General features: G+C 37.0%; 2 protein-coding genes, 1 long non-coding RNA gene and 3 other non-coding genes across 9 annotated transcripts in view; 5 read left to right on the forward strand and 1 right to left on the reverse strand.

The window, feature by feature from the left end:
* Window positions 1-2,691, forward strand: part of ACADM (acyl-CoA dehydrogenase medium chain) — a 32,735-nt gene extending 30,044 nt beyond the window's left edge. Inside the window, exon 12 of the mRNA XM_014849492.3 lies at window positions 1,681-2,691. Within this exon, the coding sequence (XP_014704978.1) occupies window positions 1,681-1,752 (72 nt within the window). The 3' untranslated portion in view covers window positions 1,753-2,691. The remainder of the gene's footprint in view (window positions 1-1,680) is intronic.
* Window positions 2,066-12,891, reverse strand: LOC139040375 (uncharacterized). Its single transcript, XR_011494814.1, has 2 exons — window positions 12,759-12,891; window positions 2,066-11,365 (listed from the first exon to the last, which is right to left on the reverse strand). It is a non-coding gene; the product is annotated as an uncharacterized lncRNA (long non-coding RNA).
* A 91-nt stretch (window positions 12,892-12,982) lies between these two features.
* Window positions 12,983-22,593, forward strand: RABGGTB (Rab geranylgeranyltransferase subunit beta). 4 transcript variants are annotated; one of them, XM_070486612.1, is made up of 9 exons: window positions 12,983-13,121; window positions 14,234-14,341; window positions 15,851-16,048; window positions 16,659-16,764; window positions 17,610-17,662; window positions 17,746-17,856; window positions 18,486-18,611; window positions 21,227-21,380; window positions 22,026-22,593. In XM_070486612.1, the coding sequence occupies exons 1-9, from the start codon at window positions 13,119-13,121 to the stop codon at window positions 22,160-22,162; spliced, it is 996 nt and encodes a 331-aa protein (XP_070342713.1). In that variant the 5' UTR covers window positions 12,983-13,118; the 3' UTR covers window positions 22,163-22,593. The 4 variants fall into 4 exon arrangements, with proteins under 4 accessions (XP_070342713.1, XP_014704990.1, XP_014705010.1 ...); XM_014849504.3 differs by having other exon boundaries at window positions 21,227-21,376; window positions 22,022-22,593; XM_014849524.3 differs by having other exon boundaries at window positions 13,073-13,417; window positions 21,227-21,376; window positions 22,022-22,593.
* On the forward strand, window positions 13,958-14,036 carry LOC123277775 (small nucleolar RNA SNORD45). The gene has a single exon (XR_006514991.1). It is a non-coding gene; the product is annotated as a small nucleolar RNA SNORD45 (small nucleolar RNA).
* On the forward strand, window positions 14,666-14,749 carry LOC123277773 (small nucleolar RNA SNORD45). Its single transcript, XR_006514989.1, has one exon. It is a non-coding gene; the product is annotated as a small nucleolar RNA SNORD45 (small nucleolar RNA).
* On the forward strand, window positions 16,198-16,269 carry LOC123277774 (small nucleolar RNA SNORD45). Its single transcript, XR_006514990.1, has one exon. It is a non-coding gene; the product is annotated as a small nucleolar RNA SNORD45 (small nucleolar RNA).
* Window positions 22,594-22,711: the final 118 nt, after the last annotated feature.

A 22,711-nucleotide genomic window follows, 5' to 3' on the forward strand; every position in this document is an offset into this window, starting at 1 on the left:
ATTTCCCGTTATTTAGGGATTTTATGTCATTAGGAATAATAAATGACTCTCATTGATGGCTGTGAGCCAAAGTTTTTAGAAGTGATTAACACAAAGAAGGTTATCTTTAAGTATATGCCTTAAGAGAGCATAGGCTAACAAAGTAAATGGTACCCATGGGGCCGGCCCCGTGGCCGAGTGGTTAAGTTCTTGCATTCTGCTGCGGCGGCCCAGGGTTTCGCTGGTTCGGATCCTGGGTACGGACATGGCACTGCTCGTCAGGCCACACTGAGGTGGCGTCCCACATGCCACAACTAGAAGGACCTACAACTAAGATATGCAACTATGTACCAGGGGGGATTTGGGGAGATAAAGCAGAAAAAAAAAAAGTAAATGGTACCCATGTACAGTATGTCTGCATGAGCCTTCGAGTCATCACATCCTAACTAACTGCAACCCACCCTTTGCTCTCCTAAAAGTATACATATCATTTAAAATTAATTAAATTATTTCATTTTGAATCTTGCCTGACAACTCTGGGATTGAAACCGTATTTGGGAGTAAAAACCAACATGAGGAGAATGATATAGATACATAACTCTGTCTTCTAAATTAAATTTGTGGTTAAAAATACTTAGAGATACTAGTAAGTAAGATTAAAATGCATATGTTCTCCACATGTAGCTTAAGTAATTATAACCCATGCTCCTCAGTATCTTTTCCCTTGTTTCTCTCTACCCATAGTAAATTATTTGACAAATCCAGTCATTTAAAATTGAAAGGTAGAATCATAGAATTCTCTATCAAGAAGGAAATTTAGACATAGCGCACGCAGCCCCCTCAGTTTAGACATGAAAAAACTGAGGACCAGAATTTGTGCTTTATCCAAAGTTACAGGTTTATCTGGTGATACTCTCCCTCTCCTAGAGCCTATAATTATCATAAACCATTTAATTTTTCTCTGCCATGTGAGAAGATGAATTAACAAATCTCTAGGGTTAGAAGTTTACACTAAAAGTGAGGGCTGGCTACTGGAAATATCTAAGTGAATAAAATCACATCTTTCCAACATCTTTTTTCTTTGGCACCTCTGTTCCTCAGGCAGCAAGAGAAAAGTCAGGTTTAAGAGTAAGAATAGAAAATGACTGAAGGTGACAACTAGCTAAAAACAGTTCAGAAAAGTTGGGTAATATTTTAGCAACATTAAACTTTAGATTTCACAAACTTTCTGAAATGTTAATATCCTCTGATTTTTTAAGACTCTCCTCCAAAATTTTGGTAAATAACTTTTTATAATAATTTTAACTAATCTTTAGAGAATTATATATTTTCATGGGTTTCACAAAATAAGGTTTTGGTATCACTGTAGACCACAGAGCCTATACAGTCATGCATTCACTTAACAGTGGGGTTATGTTCTGAGAAATGTGTTGATAGGTGATTTCTTCGTTGTGCAAACATCATAGAGTGTTTTTACATAAACATAGATGGTATAGCCTACTACATAGCTAGGCTACATGGTACTAATCTTATGGGACCACATGAGGTCTGTTATTGACCGAAATGTTATGCAGTACATGACTGTATATGGTTTGATCCAGTTTGGCATTACAGTGGAACTTATACGATTTCCAAAACGTTGAGTAAATAAAAAATACTTATGTAGTGAAGATATTTAACATGTGCATTTTTTTCTTGCAGATTTATGAAGGTACAGCACAAATTCAAAGGCTTATTATAGCCCGTGAACACATTGAGAAGTATAAAAATTAATGAGGTTGCTATAGAAACATGATTAATTGTTGAGTAATTAGAACATGATCCGCTATTTAAGCTCCAGAAAAGAGAAAGGGCTCTAAGGTGTTTTCCTGTGAAAGTTTAAAATAAGAACTTTTACACTAAACCTATGCAACTGATTCTAATAGTTTTCTATTTTTGCTTAACTTTATGACTTGCTTTTTCTAAAATAGATTTGGTTTCATTAAAATTACATGTTTTCCTTAGTACCACTGTACTTGAATTGCATTAACCTAAAAAAATACGTTTTATTATTTTGATCTCTTAAAGAAATTCCGTGGAATTTCAGTATTTTTTCCAATGACAGAAAAGCAGGCTTATAAAAATATTCAGAATGTTCCAAAATTTACATTGAGAAAATACTATAGGATTTGGATGCTATCAGATAACTTGCCAGTGACTTTGAATACTTAATGGTATTGTATTAGAGGAGTTCATTTTACTACAATTTGGAAAGCGTTTGTTTTTAGTTTTGTACAGTAATAGTAAAAAATTTTGATTTTCATATTCTTCTATTATACAGTGACCAGAATTACTTGAAAAGTTACTTGTTTAATTCTGAGCCTGCATTTCATTTGCCTTATTTAATATAAATCAATAAAATTTGCCTTAAATTACTTTTATTACTCTGTTGGCCTCTGGGTAGCCTTTGGTCTGTTGAACACAATATCATTCATGTACCTGCGTTCTACAAAGAAACTTAAATATAATGATCTGTTCAGTGCTTATCAGTGTATCTGTTTGTATTCTTTCCAGGGAGTTTTAGTACTTCATCCAATAGTGTATACTTGATTTATTTACTATAATGGAAAAAAAGTCACGTTTTGATTTTGAACTGTATAAAGTTACCTGCCTGTTTTTCATTAGATTATATTGTGATACCTCAGAAAATATAAAATAATGTAAGAACCAGAATTTGTGAATTTAATATTTCTTTGTAATTCTAAACATCAAATACTGCTAAAATATGTTATACTAAATGGTGTTTCTGACACCACTTGTGATTTTCCAATTCTGATACTAACTGGGCATCTATAGTTCAGTCCTGTTCTGACACTAACCAGAATAGTTCGCCTCAGACTCCACAGGTTTAATGGCTCAGTCTTAGAAGACTACCCTCACTTCAGACACCAGTCACAAGTCCTGGGTCCCCAGGCTACCTACACTTCTGTCCAGTTTGGCCACAAATTCAAGTATTCCCATGACCCTGCCCCAGGTCTGATAATTTGGTAGAATTGCTCACAGAACTCAAGAAAAACACTTTACTTACACTTACTGGTTTATTATACAGGATACAACTAAGGAACAGCCAAATGGAAGAGACATATAGGGCAAGGTATGGGGGGAGACAGAGTTTCCACACCTCCCAATGCACTACCCTCTCAGTACCTCAATGTGTTCACCAACCTGGAAGCTCCTGAATCTCACTGTTCAAGAATTTTTACAGAGAATCTTTAGCTTCCCTCTCTTCCCCAGTGGTCAAGGGTGGGGCTGAGAGTTCCCACCTGTATTGGTCAGCTAGGGATGCCCTAACAAAATGCCACAAACTGAATGGTTTAAACAACAGAAATTTATTTTCTTACAGTTCTGGAGGCTAGAAGTCCAAGATCAAGGTGCCATCTGGGTTGGGTTTTGGTGAGCCTTCTCTTTCCGGCTTGTAGGATACTGCCTTCTCACTGTGTTCGCATATGGCCTCTTGTCTGTGGGCATGCGTGGGGAGAGAGAGCTCTGGTGTCTCTTCCTCTTTTTATAAGGACCCCAGTGTTATTAGATTAGGGCCCTTCCCTTATGACCTCATTTAACCTTAATGACCTCTAAAGGCACTATGTTCAAATACAGCCACATGGGGGAAAGTTTAGGGCTTCATCATAGGAATTTTGGGGGGACACAATTCACTCCATAACACCACCCTCTAATTACTTAGTCTTTCTGGTCACCAGCCCCATCTGAGCCTATCTAAGGGCCCTATCCTAAGTCACCTTAATAGCATAAACTCAGGTGTGATCTTTTGAAAGGGGCTCAAGTTAGGAATAACAACACTCCTATCAAGAAATTTCAAGGGCTTTAGGAGCCCAGACCCAGGGACTGGGGGCAAAGGCTAAATACATTTCCTCTTACAACACTGTAATTTAGAAAAATAAAAATCTAATATTTTACAAAAAATACTTAAATGACTTTTTGCTCAATTATGAAATTCTATTTTAATGGCACAGCAAGAGATTGGTAAGGAGATTTAGAGACTTCCTAATTAAATTGGATATTACATAAGAATTACAAGTTAAATAGAATGTATACATTCCAGATGCAGATTTGAAATTATAATACACAAATCCAAAAATGAACCTACCTGAAGCTTCTAGACATATAAATGTATTCCACAGCCATATGATGAGAATATTTAATAAAGTACTCTTGATAATAAGTATTAAGCAATTATATAAGTATCAGTTAAGACTTTTTAGTCACAAGTAACAAATGAACTTAAGCTACTTTAAACAAAAAAGTGAACAAATGTATTTTAAGTATATTTAAATGCCTCATGGATCTGAAGGCAGGATTAGTCAGTTTAAGGAAGGGACTAGAACTGAAGTAATCCTCTAGAATCCATGAAATAGTATTTTTCTACCTCTCAACTCTACTTCTCCCTGTCATGTTTCATTCTTCCTTGTTCTGTAGTCTAGATTTCTCTGCTCCTTTGATCCCGTGATAGAATAGGACCTAATATTTATATATTAGATTTCCCACCATTTATATAAGCCAAGTGGCTAGGGCCAATATAGCCAGGAGGGTTGGTAGAGTCATAGACTACCAATGTGATTGTTAGCTGCCTACATCTGTGAATTGATCGTCCCTGGAGAAGGCATAGTTTTACAAAAGATCTGGTATGTTTATGGCAATTTTAATGAATGTTTAAGGAATCTACCAGAGTCATCAACTTGCAGCAAAGGAGACGATTATTCCAAGACTCCTCTGGATAAAAAAATGGCTGTTTGTATGGCTTCTAGAATGACATCCATTAATTTGAATACACCCACGATCAGACAGTACAAAAGGTCTTTGGTGATTTAAGATTAAATTCTACAGGTAACAGTTTTATTTTTCTTAAAACACATGTTAAAGATTTCATTTAACTCATTAATGAATGAGGGGGCTACTAAGATGTTAAAACTGCTATAAGGGAGAATATGAAGAAGAGATAATAGGCAGTTAGAAATGCTTAAAAGAATTTGCTAATAAATATAAAACTGGTTAATAACCTATAGGGCAGGGGCCTGCCCCATGGCCAAGTGGTTAAAAGTTTGGTGCTCTCCGCTTCGGCGGCCCCGGGTCCAGGGGTTCAGATCCTGGGTGTGGACCTACTGCACTCATCGGCCATGCTCTGGTGGCATCCCACATACAAAGTAGAGAAAGGCTGGCACAGACGTTAGCTCACAGTGAATCTTTCTCACAAAAAAATAAAAATAACCTATAGGGCAATATAATCTAAAGAGGTCATCTTTTCTACAGAACGGAAATCAGTTGTCGTTTATAGTTCATTTGCATTAGTCTCCATTTTCTACGATTTAACTTCTACAGAGTTGTAAAACATCCTAGCCAATAGAAAGACAATCACAGGGACGTATCCCTCAGAAAATTCCCAGAGGATCCATTGGATAATACCTAGCACTCCACTAAAAGGACACTCAGTGCTTGCTTTTAACCATTTCCAAGTCCTTGACAACGTTTCTTGACAGACTGTTCCTTGTGATCATAAATAATCTGGTAAGATGATTATTCTTTACAAAAAGGCAGGTTTCATTAGGTTTGGCCTGATTATTTGCCTAGGTACAGTAAGAGTGTTAATTAATTACGCAGCCTTCCTTTAGTTTACCTTGCCAATCTGGAGACATGCAGTACTGAACAATTACTAACGCTGCAAAAGTAACTTCTGTCTGAAAGTTTTCGTAAGGACACTCAAATTGGACTTTTAAAAGCTTCCATAATTTGCTATCTCAAGGCTAGGGAACCAACCCCAAGAAATTCCACCAGATTTCTCCAGTAGGACCTAAGAATTTGGGTGAGTTTCTTTCCTAAGCATCTCCAAAATTTACTAAGGTTCCTGCTTTGCCAAGAAGGGCCCTTCCTTTACTACCTATAAGACTGGAACCCTGTACGCCAGATACTATCTGTTTTACCGGGACAGCTTTGTAGGCATTGACTCTACATATAAAGTCAACTTGTTTTTTAATATTGTGCTTCTTATACCTGATTAAATGAGAATTATTCTCAAATATGACACTCCAGGTATGGCCTAGGTTACATAATCAACTTGTTCAATTATATCCTGGTAAGCAGGAGTACAGATTCCTTTGAATACTGCCATGAAATGTAAGGAGATTCAGTAAACGTTTCTGAATTTTAGGGACTCAGTGAGAATCAGATACCATTTTAAAATTCCAGTTTACAAAAGCAGAGTCTACTAAACTGAAGCCTAGAGATAGCCAAGAACTAAAATGGGCTTCTGTGTCTACCCATAAAAATAGAACATTACAACTACATAAACGATATTCCAAACAGCAACCATGATTGAATTTCCCTCATCAGCTCATTCAGTTCTCTGTAATTGTTCTGCTAGATCTTGGGTCAGTGAACTGCTTTCAAGAGGCTGTCTGCTTGCAGACTAGAGTCTTAGAAATCCTGCCTCAGTCCACTGGTATGGTGTGAAATTTGTCTAAGCTATGTCTTCCTGAAAGTCTGAACCCACGGGACTATTCTTTGAAGGATCTATCAATGGTTCAAATCAGCTGATCCTGTTCTTGAGGCTCTGAGACTGTTCCTTCCTGAATGCACAAACTTGGGCCTGTAGCTTATAGCAGTGCCTTCAAGCTAGCATCAGAGCAAGACCAGAAACTATCTGTAGATGACTGTCTTAGCTCAGGCTGCTGTAACAATACCAGAGACTGAGTGGCTTAAACAATCAACATTTATTTCTTACAGTTCTTGAGGCTAGGAAGTCCAAGATCAAGGTGCTGGCCCTCCCCTGGGCTACAAACTACTAACTTCTCCTATCCTCACCTGACAGAAATGGGGTGAGAGAGCTCTCTGGGGGCCCTTTTATAAGGGCACTAATCCCATTCATAAGGACTCCACCCTCATGACCTAATTACCTCGCAAAGGCTCCACTTCCTAATATCATCACCTTGGGGATTAGGATTTTATCAAATGACTTTTGGGGAGACAGAAACATTCAGTCCGTTGCAATGACCAAGATGTTGTTGGTCGTTAATTACTATATCCAATAATATGAGAATGGAAATGAGTAAAAATCTCCATTATAGCCTAGTGCATAACTATTTCACAAGAATTTAACCATTACTTTCCCTGAGGGAAACAGGAACATTGATGAATCTCCAAGGCCTGCTCATAAAGGACACAATTCTGTACATATTTATATTAATTACATTTTACACATACAAATTTAATCTAAGGAAGGCTGCCTAATAAATCAATCAATCTGATTTACTTACCAAGTTTCCCTGTGAAGCTCTCATAATAGTGTTGATAAATAAGAAACATGGAGCACATGAAGCTTCATTATTTCTAATACCTTTCTTTTTATAAGGTGAAAGAACAGATTGTTTTATTTTCCAGGGCTCCTTCAGGAAATTTCAAAGATACATTAAGGTGTAAAATACACCCTGAAATTTTTATTTTTCTAAATTCAAGATTTGACTTTGGGAAGGCAAAATCAAAAGAGATGTCAGAGACAATTTGATAACTTGATTAAGATAGGATTATAGGTGCCTGAGAAAGAACACATTTTGTTATCTATTTAATTAAAGAGACAATAAATAAAAATAAACACAGAAGAATGTAACATGATTATAAGGAACTTTAGATGTTTTTTAAATGAGGAACCTTTGTTCTTCTTTTTTTTTTGGTGAGGAAGACGGGCTTGAGCTAACATCTACTGCCAATCTTCCTCTTTTTGCTTGAGGAAGATTGTCACGGAACTAACATCTGTCCCAATCATCCTCTATTTTGTATGTGGGATGCCACCACAGCATGGCTTGATGAGCAGCATGTAGGTTCATGCCCCAGATCCAAAACCGTGAACCCGGGCTGCCAAAGTGGAGCACAGGAACCTAACCACTACACCACTGGGTTGGCCCCTTTTGTTCCATTTTTTTTAAAATAAGGATATGAAAAAGTCAATGTATAGAGCACAGGAAATGTATTCTCGTCAGACAAAATCTCTGCTATCTAGGCAGAAGGTAAAGATTAAACTTTTATGTTGTTGGTGAAGGGATTAGTTAGTAAACCAAGGAAGCAAGCCCCTTAAAACTGAGTGAACTTTACCAAGATTGTAGTACATTCCAGTGTTTTTTCAGACTCAGGTATTTAACACCAAGGCAAATAAAATTCACTTTCCTAAAGTTTTATCCTTCCCTATGTTTTTTTTTTGAAGATTAGTCCTGAGCTAACACCTGCTGCCAATCCTCCTCTTCTTGCTGAGGAAGACTGGCGCTGAGCTAACATCCATGCCCATCTTTCTCCACTTTATATGTGGGACGCCTACCACAGCATGGCTTGCCAATCGGTGCCATGTCTGCACCCAGGATCCGAACTGGCGAACCCTGGGCCACTGAAGTGGAAGGTGTGCACTTAACCGCTGTGCCACTGGGCTGGTCCCCCGCTTTGTTTTTTTATATTCTGTTTTTTATATTTTATATTTTATATTTTTTTATATTCTGGAACAAACTGATACTTAGGAACAAAATTACTCTTCTTCTCTTGAAAAATAACATACATAGTTGTATTTCTCCATCACTACTGCCATAGTTATACTTATGTGATCATCATTATTATTATGACCTAGTCAAAGAAACTAACTTCTATTTCCCCGAGAAAGCTGGGAGGCAGGTCATTGACAATTGTTTGTCACACACAAACATTTTAGCAGACCACTAAAGCTCATGAATATTAACACAACTTTATACAATTATACATATCCTTTATACTTTAAAGTGGCAATAAGAAACATATTTATTAACTTGACCCAAAGATATAACTTACTCCATAGCATATCAAAATAAGCAACAAAAGTCTATAAACTTAATACTTAAACTTAGTAATCAATGATTCAACATTCTATCCAAGAAACAATCTAGGCATGCAATGATTATTTATTAAGTAATTCCCTATCAGTCCAAGGTTTTAAATTCCTAAAGATCTTGGAAATTATCTTTAATCTGACACAATTCAAAACATAAGTACTGTCAGAATAAAAAAAGTTTGTTAGAATTATGATTCAATTTTCTGGAACCAAAATTTACATTTTTAAAAATCTTAAACTTTATGTGGGAGTTAGGTAATATTCAGTAAACCAATATAAAAATTTTAGGAAATTCAGATTAACTAGTCTCTTCATTAAAAAATAAACTGTACTTATACCAATGGTACTATACTTGTATTATGCTTAACACTGATAAAGCAGAGGAAAAGATACATAGCTGTTTTTTTTCTTTAACTTAAATTACTAAACTCCTCTGATCTGTCCAAAGATTCATCTTAATTATGTGAACTTAAATTTTTAAAAATGCTTCTGAGCTAGCAGTTTCTATAAGAATGATTGTTTTTCCTTTAAAGTCTAGCTCATTCAAAGTATTAGAAGTTAATTTTTAAACTTTTCTGTTAATTTAGAAACTACTCCATTTATGTAAGTGCTTATTTATCTCTATAAACCAATCAGAACAGACTTCCTTAAAATGAGGCATAATCTAATTTATTAATTTATATTGTTCAGAAGTAGGAAAGTATTTCTTAGCATGTAATGAGAGGTCAACATCTTCCTCAATTATAAACACACACACACACATTGTGAATTTAAAATTTCAAATCTACAACATCTTTAGTCACAGGCCAAAAGTAAATTTACCAGTCCAGATCTCAAACAGCTGTTCTCCTTCTCAGTGGGCATTTAATTCTTAACTGATTAGAGCTCTCACACACACAGACAAGATGAACAAACCAGATTCTCTATCATCTTTCACTCAAGAGAGAATAGATTTCTGTGATCTACAGAGATCACCAAATGGGCCATAAAAACATAGTCTCAATCATTGTCACCAATGAAGACTCATGGGCCATGCTTGAAGCAGAAACAAAAACAAAACACAAAATCAGTAAGGAGGGCAAAACCTACACAAATAGAGTCCAAAAAAGCTAAGGCCTTACTGCCACAAGGAAGTCACTCTGAGAGCCAAGAAAAGACGTGCCCAGGCTTAAGTAGCTCTGGAGGCGGTATTCTCAAGCAATGAAGTTTACTTGGCTTTGTGAGTCCACTTGTGTGTCTAGGTAAATGACTTCCAAAACTGCTAAAGCATAATTTTCAAAATGATAAAATCATGATGCATATCAATATAAAATGAACGCATGTCAAAAATTTTATTTAACTCATTAATTAACCAAGGAGAGAACCAATAAGATACTAAAACCAATTTCCAGCAACCAATTTAAACCTTAAAACCTAGATGTCTCAAATATGTTTTTTAAGTTGCTAACCTTCAAAGTCTTTTTTATAGTTCATTATCAAAGGACAGGATTTTATATTTTAAATGTTTTTCATCTCCAACTTTATCTAAAAAGTTTCTTTTAAGTGGCTCCAGAATTCTACTCCTTCTATTCCTGCACCTTACCTTTCCAGAGTTCCTTTTATTACTGATACTACTTAGTTAGGAAGGACTGCAATTCTAAGACTTTACAGAAGATTTCATTTTCTTGAACTGAATCAAAAAATGGAGGGGTAAAGAAATCAGAGATGTCATAAAATACATAGAAAGTAGTATAATCTTACAAGGGGAATATGCAGCATGGAGCATATCATATTCTGCTTCTACATTTGCTATTTCAGAAATAAATGACTCACTATATTTCATTGATTCCAAAATGCATACTTTTTCATATTTAACATCTCAGAAATCCGGATAAGCTTTATGTTAATAGCCATTGGCTATTTTTCTCTACAGTTGTCATCTTTGCAATTGAGATGTGTCTTTTAATCTATGGCATATTAGTTAGGTGAAAATATAGTACTGGCGTCCCCTGGAAATGCTATTTCATATTATAAAGATGTTAAACCAGACTAGAAACCATTTAGATGTTGAACGCTAACAAAACTATGTTCATAGTTGCAGCTGGTCACAACATGGGCTTTGAATAAAATTGTAGGTAAAGAGAAACTTTTTCTTTTACAAAAGCATGTTTAAGATATATAATGGTGAACAAAACAGACACAGCTACAGCTTTCATAAAGCTCAGACTAGAGCAGCATTGTCTAACAGAATGTGATCTACATGTGTAATTTTAAATTTTCCAATAGTTACATTAAAAAAGGAAAAAAGCAACAGATTAATTTTACATTTTATTTAACCCAATATATCCAAAAATATTTCAACAATCAATACTTTTAAAATGTTAACGAGAAATTCTACTTTATTTTTCCTACTAAGTCTTTGAAATAGGGTGTGTATTTCATACTTACAATACATCTCAATTCAGATTGGCCCAATTTCACGTGCTCCACGTGGCTATATTGGACAGCCGAGGTCTAGAGGCAGAGATGAACTTGTTTTTTACCCAATATTGCGTTTTTGTAGTTACTCTTTTTTGGAGCGGGGATATTTTTATTTTTTGAAGAGCTAAAATACACCAAATTTCAAAAGTATCAGAGTATTCAGTGAAAAGTAAGCCTTCCTTAAATCCTGTTCCCAGTCACTCATTTCTCCTCCTACTGCAGGCAACTGCTTTTAGTAATTCTGTGCATTCACAAATACATCCATATTTTTTTTCCTTTGTTTCCCACACAAATAGTAATGTACTATATAGTTTGGCACTTTCTGTTTTTGTTTTCATTTAATATATTTGAGAGATTTTTCCATAGCAATATATGCAGAACCTCCTCATTCTTTTTTCCCCCCCATCTTTTTAATGTCTCTATAATGAATACACCACAGTCTATTTAACCTTTTGATGGTTAATTAAAATACTTGTAATCATTTGCTATTACAACGACTGCTGCTATGAATATTTTTGCATATGTGACTTCATACCCAAGGGAGTATATTTGTAGCATAAATACCTAGAAATAGAATTGCTGAATGTATTTACAAGAATTGCTAGAATTTGTAATATTTGCCACATTCTAGGCATCCAATACATATTTGTTGAATGAACATATAAAGTAAGAAGTGAGGCTTACTTTTCATCCTAGCTGTTATTGACTCAATCTGAATGTTGTTTTTTGCATCGGATGCTTGTATTTATTATTATGAGCATTACTGTCCCCAAGAGATCTGACCACTCTCTCTCTCCCTTTTTTCCCTCACTCCACCATATTCCTCCCCCCTAAGATTCAAAGGCAAAAGAAAGCTGGGGAAATTACATTAATATTTAACAAGGCAACTTTTTAACATCAAAAGTATTAGGGCTAGAGACGGTCACTTAATGATAAAAGGCTCAATCACCAGAAATAGATAATTCTAAACGTACACGCATTTAATAAAGTAGCCTCAAACTATAAATGGGACTATCAGCAGAATTACAGGGAGGAAATAATAAAATCTGTCATCACAGTAGAGTCAACACTCTCAGTTGATAGCCCACCTACGTCACTGCGCCAGGAACCTTTCTCCAAATCGTTTCGGAGTGCAATAAATTTTAAGGGTATGGGGTGCCAATATTTTCTAATGGAAGACCCAATGAAGCACCAATGAAAATAGCTGTAATAACGCATCTAGCAAATCTGAATTCTGTGGAAAGCTCGTAAAAAGCACATGGTGTTTCTTTTTTTGAAAGTCATTTCCAAATATTTCGGCTATGAGCCCTTCCTTGAAGAAATGGGGGAGCGGGTGAGGGAGCCGGACCCCGAATGGACAGGGCAAACAGGAGGGGAATGGACATTTCATTAACATTCACTCAAAACACCTTTACTGAACACTTACGACGTGCACGAACCCTACCAATCACCAGCCATTTCAGATCTCCAGAGTTCAAAGAGCTTCAAGAACAAATGATTTCTTAAAAGTAATTCAGATATTTAAATATTACTTAAAACTGTTTTCAGACAAATTAAAGCAATCATCAGACGCGAAAACGCGCAGCAGAGCCTCTGGGCGCAGGCAGCGAGGACAGCCTCGAGCACTCGGTGGGGTCCTAGGGCAGCCCTGGAACTGCTCCTTCCTTCAGGCGGGAGTATGGTCAGCTATGCCGGGGCGCGGAGGGGACTTGAGGGCGCTTCTGCGCACGCGCGTGCCGCCTAAATCTGCCCAGGAACTAGCCAAGTCCTCTTTTCGTTCTCAGACATGGTGAGTGAGGGTGTGTTTGGCACTGCTGTCCAGACGGGTCGGGAAGAGACTGGTTAGGATAATGTTGAGCCCTCAGTCACCATACAGTGGTTTGCCAAGTATTGGAGAATGGTTGGGTTAAGACACGGGCTTTGGAAGGTTTCTTGAGGGCTCCGAGAGGACGAAGCGTTACTCAGCGTTTTCTGCAGACTTCGCGGGCCCAGTTGCGGCTTCTCATTTTACCCAGGCTTCCTCCTACCCGGCGGGCCTCGGGATTCAGCAGCCCGATTTCTTAATCCCGCAAAGAAGCCAGGCCGGTTGGTGGTTCTTTTTTCCTTACGTATATATAATTCTTATGGCTCAAAATCCTTAGAATCATTAGAGATGTGATCTTGTTGAACATCTAGTAAATTTTAAATGGGGTCTTAAGGAAATTTACTAGTACGTAGTCCTTTTTGGTAATTGTTATGACCTACTTAAAGTGAGTGCAATGCAGTCTCCAGCGCAAAGATCTAAATAAATGCGAGAAACAAGGCTTCTGGGGCCTTGTTGCAAATGCGGAAACAGACTAAAGCTGGAGAAGATGAGGCTAAAGGGACTGCTCCCTTGATAAATTGAACAGCTTTGGCGGTGTGTAGAGGTGCTTTGAAACCTGAATTTCTAGGATTAATAAACTTTCATTAAAGAACTTAACTGTAAATTATGGGCTAGCTAGGTTTTTATTTTAATGTTTCAGCTTGCTTTCTGCCACATGTAAACGGTAAGTTACCCTGAGTTGGTAAGCTTTTATAGTTTATGGTGTTTATTTTACTTATCTCTTCAAGTGAACGATAACAGATGAGGGTAATAATTTTTTGGGTCGATGATGAGCCGGCATGTATTCTGAATCTAAAGTTGATTATTACTACTTCAGCTCTAGAATTACTCTGAGACCTGAAAAATACCTGAACCTGTACAAGGGCTTTAGTACTTAAGTTCCTTTTAGTCAGATACTTGGCAATTTCTAAACTGAAAGTTTTTGTATAGCAAGATGAAATCAAAGTAAAAAGTTCACATATATATTGAATAGATACTACGGCGTCAAACATTAAAAGATAAACATTGATGAAATCACTACCTTTTTATTTTGAAAGGGTACACCGCAGAAGGATGTTATTATCAAGTCAGATGCACCTGACACCCTGTTATTGGAGAAGCATGCAGACTATATCGCATCGTATGGCTCAAAGAAAGACGATTATGTATGTAAGGTTTTATGCTGAAAAATGTATTTTAAAGGAGTTAGACTATTCTGCATAAGCAGTCAGTGTAGGTCAGTATTTGTGGCCCGTGTTTCTTAAAAATTGTATCCAGCTCCTGCATGCCAAGGACTGAATTTATGTCCTTGAACTTCACTGAGTGTGCCTTTGCATATCTGAGGTTGAGGGTCAGTCAGAATTAACAATGGTCCTTACCAATACTTATTTAGAGGGCTTGACAAAGTAGATTCCCCTCCTGCTCCGATTTGTAAGAGGTTTGAGGTACAGAGCAGATTTTTACTGTTGTAGTTGAGGTGGTACTTTCAAGGTCAATGATGTGTTGGCATGTATTATCTGAATTTATGGCTGATGTGTAATGACACTTTAGCTCTAGAATTACGCTGAGACCTTGAAAAAGCTTTGCCTTGAGTTTTAAACTTTGAAGAATAGTTTTCCTCTCTGGGACAGTCTTAGAAAAAGTAATGAACAATTCAACTGAAAGTAACTATTTTCCCCTGTAGTATCGAGACAGCTCAATTATCTACCAGCTTGGAAAACACCTAGTATTGATGAATTCTTGACTTAAATGTGGTAGGTTCCCACAACGTTGTATGGCTTTGTTAGGGCCATGTTTATTTTTTTCCCTGGATGGCTAAAGGGTTAGAGGATGACTTGATTCCTGCCTTTTTTTTTTTTTAAGATTTTATTTTTCCTTTTTCTCCCCAAAGCCCCCCCAGTACATAGTTGTGTATTTTTAGTTGTGGGTCCTTCTAGTTGTGGCATGTGGGACGCCGCCTCAGCATGGCTTCATGAGCTGTGCCATGTCTGTGCCTAGGATCCGACCCGGCCAAGACGTGGGCTGCTGACGTGGAGCACCTGAACTTAACCACTTAGCAACCGTACCAGACCCAATTCCTGCTTTTTTATCTAGTGCTCACCTGCTGATTCTTTAAACCCTAAGTTTGGGTTCACAGCAAACTACCAAGACCACCTGTGTGATTCAGAACCTTTAAAAATGCAACACTTTGAAGACTAGCAAAAACTTATTTCTGTACTCTGTTGTGTACCAGTTTTTATGTCTCCTTGATTAGCCACTGTTAGCTATTTGAACCTTTGGCATGCTTTGGCCATTTTGATTTCCAAGTAGTTAGGTCATTTGCTAATAGATAACAGATTTTGTACAGAGTCCGTATATTAAAAGAATGGATGTCTAATAAATACGTTGTACATACTCTAAAAGAAATGTCCTCAAACTTGAAAAGGGTAGATCTTTTATTAGCTTATACTTTGTCTCTTTGGAGAGATTCAAGCCCTATTTGTGTTAATTACAGATGAGTTTATTGTAGGCTTCTCAGATAAATGTTTGACCCCCCCCCCATCTACAAATCTGAACTTGCTACTGATAGGATCAAGTGAATTAAAAAGTAACAGTATGGCTAGTTAGCTTTCTGTGTTCAATCTCTAACCCTGCATCAGTTCAAACTGGCACATTAAAGCAATTGTGTATTTTAGGAATACTGTATGTCTGAGTATTTGAGAATGAGTGGCATCTATTGGGGTCTGACCGTAATGGATCTCATGGGACAACTACATCGCATGAACAGAGAAGAAATTCTGACGTTTATTAAGTCATGTCAACATGAGTGTGGTGGAATAAGTGCTAGTATCGGACATGATCCTCATCTTTTGTACACTCTTAGTGCTGTTCAGGTAAATAACTAATTAAAATTCAACAGTCTTGGTAGTGTATTCTCTTACCTGAAAGGGGAATTTGAAACCAGGTATTAGGAAGGTCACAAAATCAGTATCTATGTCAAAAAGTTACCCATATCTTTTCAAATGAAGTCTGTATTCTGCAAGGTCAGTGATGTGATGGCATGTATTAACTGAATCCAAAGTTGATGTAAGTTCTAAAATTACACTGAGACCTTGAATGGTAAAATGTTGATCAACAGTATATGTAAATATTTGAAAATCACTAGGTGGCGTTAAATGTTGTAACTTTGGTGTTAATGAAGATCCACAAATAAGGGTTTAAAGTCTTCTGTATATGTAGGTTACTATAAAGATTCTTGGAATGCTAAGTTAAAATTTATATGAGGAAAATAATGCTTTATGGTTAAATGTTTGGGTTTATTGATAATACCTATAATTTTATTGCATGGAAGATAGTCTTCGTGTTTGAGAAAAGTTCATGATGTACGTAGACCAGAGCACTTTGCTTGCCTGACAAGTTAAGAGGTAGTTGAGGGAGAAATAGAACAGACTTAGCAGTATTGAGGTTTTTTTTTTTTTTTAACATGGTCTCTCTTTGTTACAGATTCTTACTCTGTATGATAGTATTAACGTTATTGATGTAAATAAAGTTGTGGAATATGTTCAGAGTCTACAGAAAGAAGATGGTTCTTTTGCTGGAGATACTTGGGGTAATGTCCGTTTAATCCATGCTCCCGAAAGTACCAATGTCCTGTTTGGTGGTTTATTGTAGTAATAGGCTTTGTTGTGAATTTTAAAGTACAATGCATCAGAGGTTTTGCTAATAATTTATAAGGAGATTTTTTAAGTTTTTCATTTTTTCAGGTCCCACTAAGCAGCTGGTCTAACTGGAGTTAATGGTCTGCTGGCAGTTCCAGCATGCACTGTGGTAGTTATAGCAGCATACAGGAGCACTGGAACAGAGGGGGCCAGTCTAAAAGATAAGGTAGGTGTCTTTTTTTTCCCCAGTATTTGGTGACTTTGTAAAGTTTTTAAAAAACTGCTTACTGGCAGGGGAAAAATATTCAAAAAACTTTACAAACTTACCGAATATTTGAGTGGAGGGAGGGAATAGTATTTTACTTGATAAATGTAGATAATCTCTGCTTTAGGGCTGAATACAGTGCAGGCCTGGAGAGACCAGCTGCTTCATGGGATGTGAAAATCTACTTTTATATAATAGGGTAAGTTTATGTCAATTAGAAATTGACTATTCCTTTTGGTTCTGTTAGTTAGTTACCTTTTCTTTCTGGGCACTCTGTAAGCAGTTTAAGATAATTTACTGTTATTTTTGACAAAGCATTTTTCTAGTTCTTGGTTTCTTTAGAAGTAAAGTGATTTCACTTCAGATGTGGCTTTCCTTCTGGTGACCTAAAAGTAAATGTTAAACTTTTGAACTCTGGAAATTTAACCATGTTAGTTATACAGTGTTTCTTTTCAGTTAACTTGCACCATTATGATCATAGACCTCTGGTAACACTTAGGTTTTTTTGTTTTGATCCCGTTTTGCTTTTAGGAGAAATTGACACAAGATTCTCTTTTTGTGCGGTGGCAACTTTGGCTCTCTTGGTAAGTTTTGAATATTGTATTGGAATGATGAAGCATCCATGATTACTCTGGAGTTTAATAGGCATATTTTTTTCTGTTTATAGGGGAAACTGGATGCTATTAATGTGGAAAAGGCAATCGAGTTTGTTTTATCATGTATGAACTTTGATGGTGGATTTGGTTGCAGGCCAGGTTCTGAATCCCATGCTGGGCAGGTAATTTATTCATGTAGATTAAAATGTAGTGTCAATTTTGAAAGGGATAACCAATTTAGTAAACTGGGAAAATTAATAGCAATTTCAGTGTCTGTTAAGTTTGAATGAAGTTAATCTGACTGAATGTAATATAATATGGGATGTTACTTAAGAATTGTTTAATTGCTGGTTAAGGAAGGTATTTTTACAATAGTTTGATTTATATGCTTTCCTGCCTTGGCGGAACCCTCTGATCCAGGCAAGCATAAGTAGGTTTGTAATCACCAAAAGTACGTTTTGATTTTCTGTTAATTTTTAACTAAGCAAATGAAAACATTCTCTTCCTGCCTATTCTGAATGCCTATTTGCTAGTGCCAGAGAACATTGTATATATATGATTGTTGAGTAAAATTTGCTTTTATCCCTGAAGAAATTGTGGGAATAGTATTTCATTGCAGAATTGAATGCTAGTAATAGTATACTTGGTTTTGTTCAACTAGTCATGTGATATTTACTTGTTTCCAATTCTAACTGTTCAATTACCAGCAAATTTTTAAGCAAACTGGAGTTTTAATAATTTGAGTAGTTTTTATCACTATTTTATTATTGAAAAATTATTATACACATGTACTTTATGTCTGTAATTTTAGATCTATTGTTGCACAGGATTCCTGGCTATTACCAGTCAGTTGCATCAAGTAAATTCTGACTTACTCGGTTGGTGGCTTTGTGAACGACAGTTACCGTCAGGTGGACTGAATGGAAGACCAGAAAAGGTACTGTTGCGTAAAATAAACTGTTCTAATAGCTTTATAACCTGGAGTGAGTACCACTTTGTCTTAGATTTTTCGATGTTGCTCTTGTAAATTGATAATGAGCTTAACTTCCTCCCGTTGCCAATTTTTCCATTGTACCTCCTTAAAAAGGCCCTTGGCAAAAGTAAAACAAGTGGGGTTTAAATGCTTACTAACCCTGGTGTCCATTTAAAAGACACTCTTGAAGAAAAGATGTACATGGTACCTTTGGATACTCTTTTTTTATGACAAAGGTGCCTTTTGGTCTTCCCTGTCCTGAAGTAGACGCATGAGTTATCTGGAGAATACAAAATGGCAAATACTCCAAGGAGGAAGTGTTAGTAGTGTGGCTTCTTTGGCTCCCACTTTGTCTCTAGTCTTAATGGGCTGCACATAACTCAGGATTTCAGTGGTGACCCTGGAGATTTTAGTGGTGACGCCTAAAGCCTAGAAGGAGGAGATCTTCTTGGGCCCATACCAGTGTCCTGGGCTGGCACAGTGACTTCACGTGGGGCAGTGGCACCTAATTGGCCAACAGTATGTCCCTGATCTCAGTGAGGTCCTCCTTGAAGAACACAAAGCCCTCATTCTCCGGAGCTGGATTGTTCTCCAGCTGCCCGCAGATGGCCTCGTGCATCATGGTGTTCTTGCCCATCAGCATTACACACAGCCTTCCTTCAGAAGGACGTGCAGATCTGCTGCAACTGCTTGGAGCTCACACTGTCTGCTCCCATGATGGAGCGTTCTGAATAATCACTCAAAGGTTGGATGATCTTGAGGAAAGTAGTTGGACTTCCAGGTCATGCTGCCTTCCCTGGGCGTCACAGCAGTGTGTCAGGGTTTGCTACAGGGTTTAATGGTGATGTCACTCACACATTAGCTTTAAAATATATTTGTATTCAGACATAATATGAATTCTTATAAGATATTTTTCCCTATGCTTCTGAAGGCCTTGTATTTTTCAGGCATTGAAATAAAGCTATTTCTTCAAAAACCTCTTAATTCTGGGCCTATGCCAGGCACTTGATCGTGCTTTAAAAACTTAGTATCTGGCAGCCAAAGACTGTTGTTAAGTGAACACATGCATCTTATACAGGAGTCTCCATGTGTGTTTATGAGTGTGAAAGGACAATGGGTTTGCCCAGAAAAAGATTTTTAAAAATAGGTTACAAAATTTTCATTCAAAATTTTTAGTAATTTTTTAAGGAAAAAGTCAATTTTTGACATTTTGATTTGGAGAAAGGAAATTACATTTTCCTTCACAAGTCCATAGTCCTGTTAAGCTTTCACACATTATGGGTCTTAATTAAGAGCTAGGTAGTAAATATTTTCAGCTTTGTAGGTATATGGTCTTGTTGCAACTACATTAACTTCCCTGAAGAGCAAATGCTGCCATAGACAATAAGGAGTGAATGGGCCTGGTTGTGTTCCAGTACAGTTACTATGGATGCACTTGTATTTTATATGATTTTCCTGTCACAAAACTATGTAAAATGTTTAAGACGATTTGCACATACAAAAAGCTGGTGGGGTCGGCTCAGTGGCACAGCAGTTATGTTCACATGTTCTGCTTTAGCGGCCCAGGGTTCACTGGTTCGGATCCCTGTGTGGACCTAGCACTGCTTGTCAAGCCATGCTGTGACAGGTATCCCACATAGAAAGAAAAGTAGAGGAAGATGGGCATGAATGTTAGCTCAGGACCAGTCTTTCTCAGCAAAAAGAGGAGGATTGGCAGCAGATGTTAGCTCAGGGCTAATCTTCCTCAAAAAAAAGAAAAGCTTCTGTTGTAGTCTAGATTTGACCCAAGGGCTATATAGCTTTTGTTGGGCCCATGACCTGAAATGTGGTAGGGCATGGTGGTGCTTTCATCTGGGTCATTGTATTTTTAACTTTGCTTGCTCAAGATATCCAAGTTAAGGGGGCCATGGTGGGGGTAGGGGGGTGGTGGTAGGTAGGGAAACACCCACAGGTGGTTTCTAGTTAAAGTCTAATGAAAAACCTGGGCAACTTTGAACAATTAGAAAATGGTCCGGGGTGGGGATTGCCAAGAACCTGCACTTAAAATCTAGGGCAGCTTCTAATGTGCCTGTGAATGACCCAGGGATCTTGTTGACATGATTCTTTCTCAGCCTAAGCTGGGATCTTCTGCATTTCTTAAACTCAGGTGGCCATGGTTTAAGGAGCCAGGTTTTAGGTGATTTTTTAAGCAGGTATGTTAAAAAGTGCTGACCTACCTGGACAGCACTTGTTGAAAATGTGCTACCTAGGGAAATCATGTATGTACATCACGGTGGATTTCAACTTTACTTCCAGCCTCTTGGATAAGGGGCTGAGTTAGGCATTCAGCGCAGATAGAAATAAAAGCGGATGGATGGTTGTCACTGAGCACTGAAACTCAGACATTTAGCATGGGTTTCTGTGGATTGGAGTGTTTGGTCTTCTCTTTTCAAGTGATTATCTTTATTTCTAAGCAATCATATTTATTAATTTCAGCATTTCAAATTGCATGTCAGTATATCCTTTGATTTCCGCCCCTCCTCCCCAATGTTTAGAGAGTAAAATTGTGGCAACTTTCTGTGGCTTTTTTCTCCTCCTAGTTACCGGATGTATGCTATTCATGGTGGGTCTTGGCTTCCCTAAAGATAATTGGAAGGCTTCATTGGATTGATAGAGAGAAACTGCGGAGTTTCATCTTAGCATGTCAAGATGAAGAAACAGGAGGATTTGCAGACAGGCCAGGAGATATGGCAAGTATATTTCTGACATGTTCATGGAAGTTAGATTTTTGTTGTTGGTTCGTGTTACTTTTATGATTCTAAGCCTTTCCAGACTTAGAAATGGAAAGTATTCCAAGTCTTGCTTTGAAAGCTGGATACTTTCTTTGTAGCTTTTTCTTTTTTCCTGAGGAAAATTCTCCCTGAGCTAACATCCATTGCCAATCCTCCTCTTTTGTATGAGAAAAATTAACTCTGAGCTAACACCTCTGCCAGTCCTCCTCTGTTTTTTTGTACGTGAGCACTGCCACAGCATGACTGGTGGAGTAGGTCTGTGCCTGGAATCTGAACCCATAAACCTTGGGCTGCTGAATCGGAGCGCACAGAACTTTAACCACTCTGCCATGGGGCCTGGCCCAATTTCTTTGTAATTTTTATTTGAGAATCTATGAAGGATATAAAACCAGTTTACAGAAATTTCTCATCACTTACTGCCAAAATTTATTTTATAGTAAAAGTCCTGTTAAAAACAACCATAATTTGAAATCGTTTTTCTTTAGAAATCTTTAAGCGTGCATTCAAGTAAAGGAAATACAATAGGCTATAAATAATCATTCAGAAGCAGAGTTTTAGAAGTTTACATTTTGTAATACTCTATAAATTCTTATTTTTTAATAGGTAGATCCTTTTCACACTTTGTTTGGAATTGCTGGACTGTCACTTTTGGGAGAAGAACAGATTAAACCTGTTAGTCCTGTTTTCTGTATGCCTGAAGAAGTACTCCGGAGAATGAATGTTCAGCCTGAACTCGTGAGCTAGATTCATTGATGCAAAAGTTGCTTAGTATAGTTTTTGCCATCTTAACATTTCTGTATTTGAAGTGCTTATTAAACTTAAAAATGACTATTATGTTAATATTTTGTATGAATTGTGTTAATTTTAATAAATTATGTAGTTATTATACATATTGTAAAATACAGACCTTTATTGTATCTTCAACTTTAGATTTCCTCCTGGAATGCTATCATTCTGAGTACAGTATTTTATGCATCAATGTATTTGTTATTTGTATGTCTCTGTAACAGCAAACTTTGTTAGCTGAAGAAGTTTTCTGTTCTGCTTGACTTTTCTCATGTGCTCCCTTTATATGTTTTGTAACGATAGTTAATGTAAATTGGTCTGTCAGTGAGAATGTTAACTGAGAAAAATTGATAAATCCCATATATGAATTAAAAGATGCACAAAAATAATGGCTGTTGAAATTTGTGAATATTTCTTAGGTTTATGGTTACTCTGAGTTCGTTACAAAGTAATACAGGTAAATGACAAGTCACTATTTTAGAATAGGATTGTAATCTGAGTTACACT

Source organism: Equus asinus, chromosome 16 (genome assembly GCF_041296235.1).
Source record: "Equus asinus isolate D_3611 breed Donkey chromosome 16, EquAss-T2T_v2, whole genome shotgun sequence".
NCBI classification, from domain to species: domain Eukaryota; kingdom Metazoa; phylum Chordata; class Mammalia; order Perissodactyla; family Equidae; genus Equus; species Equus asinus.

Excerpts from the sequence above, each read along its gene's own strand:
- RABGGTB (XM_070486612.1), top strand. Across the intron at positions 14,342-15,850 it reads GCTCAAAGAAAGACGATTAT|GAATACTGTATGTCTGAGTA; the intron begins GTATGTAAGGTT and ends TGTGTATTTTAG. Across the intron at positions 17,857-18,485 it reads CTGAATCCCATGCTGGGCAG|ATCTATTGTTGCACAGGATT; the intron begins GTAATTTATTCA and ends CTGTAATTTTAG.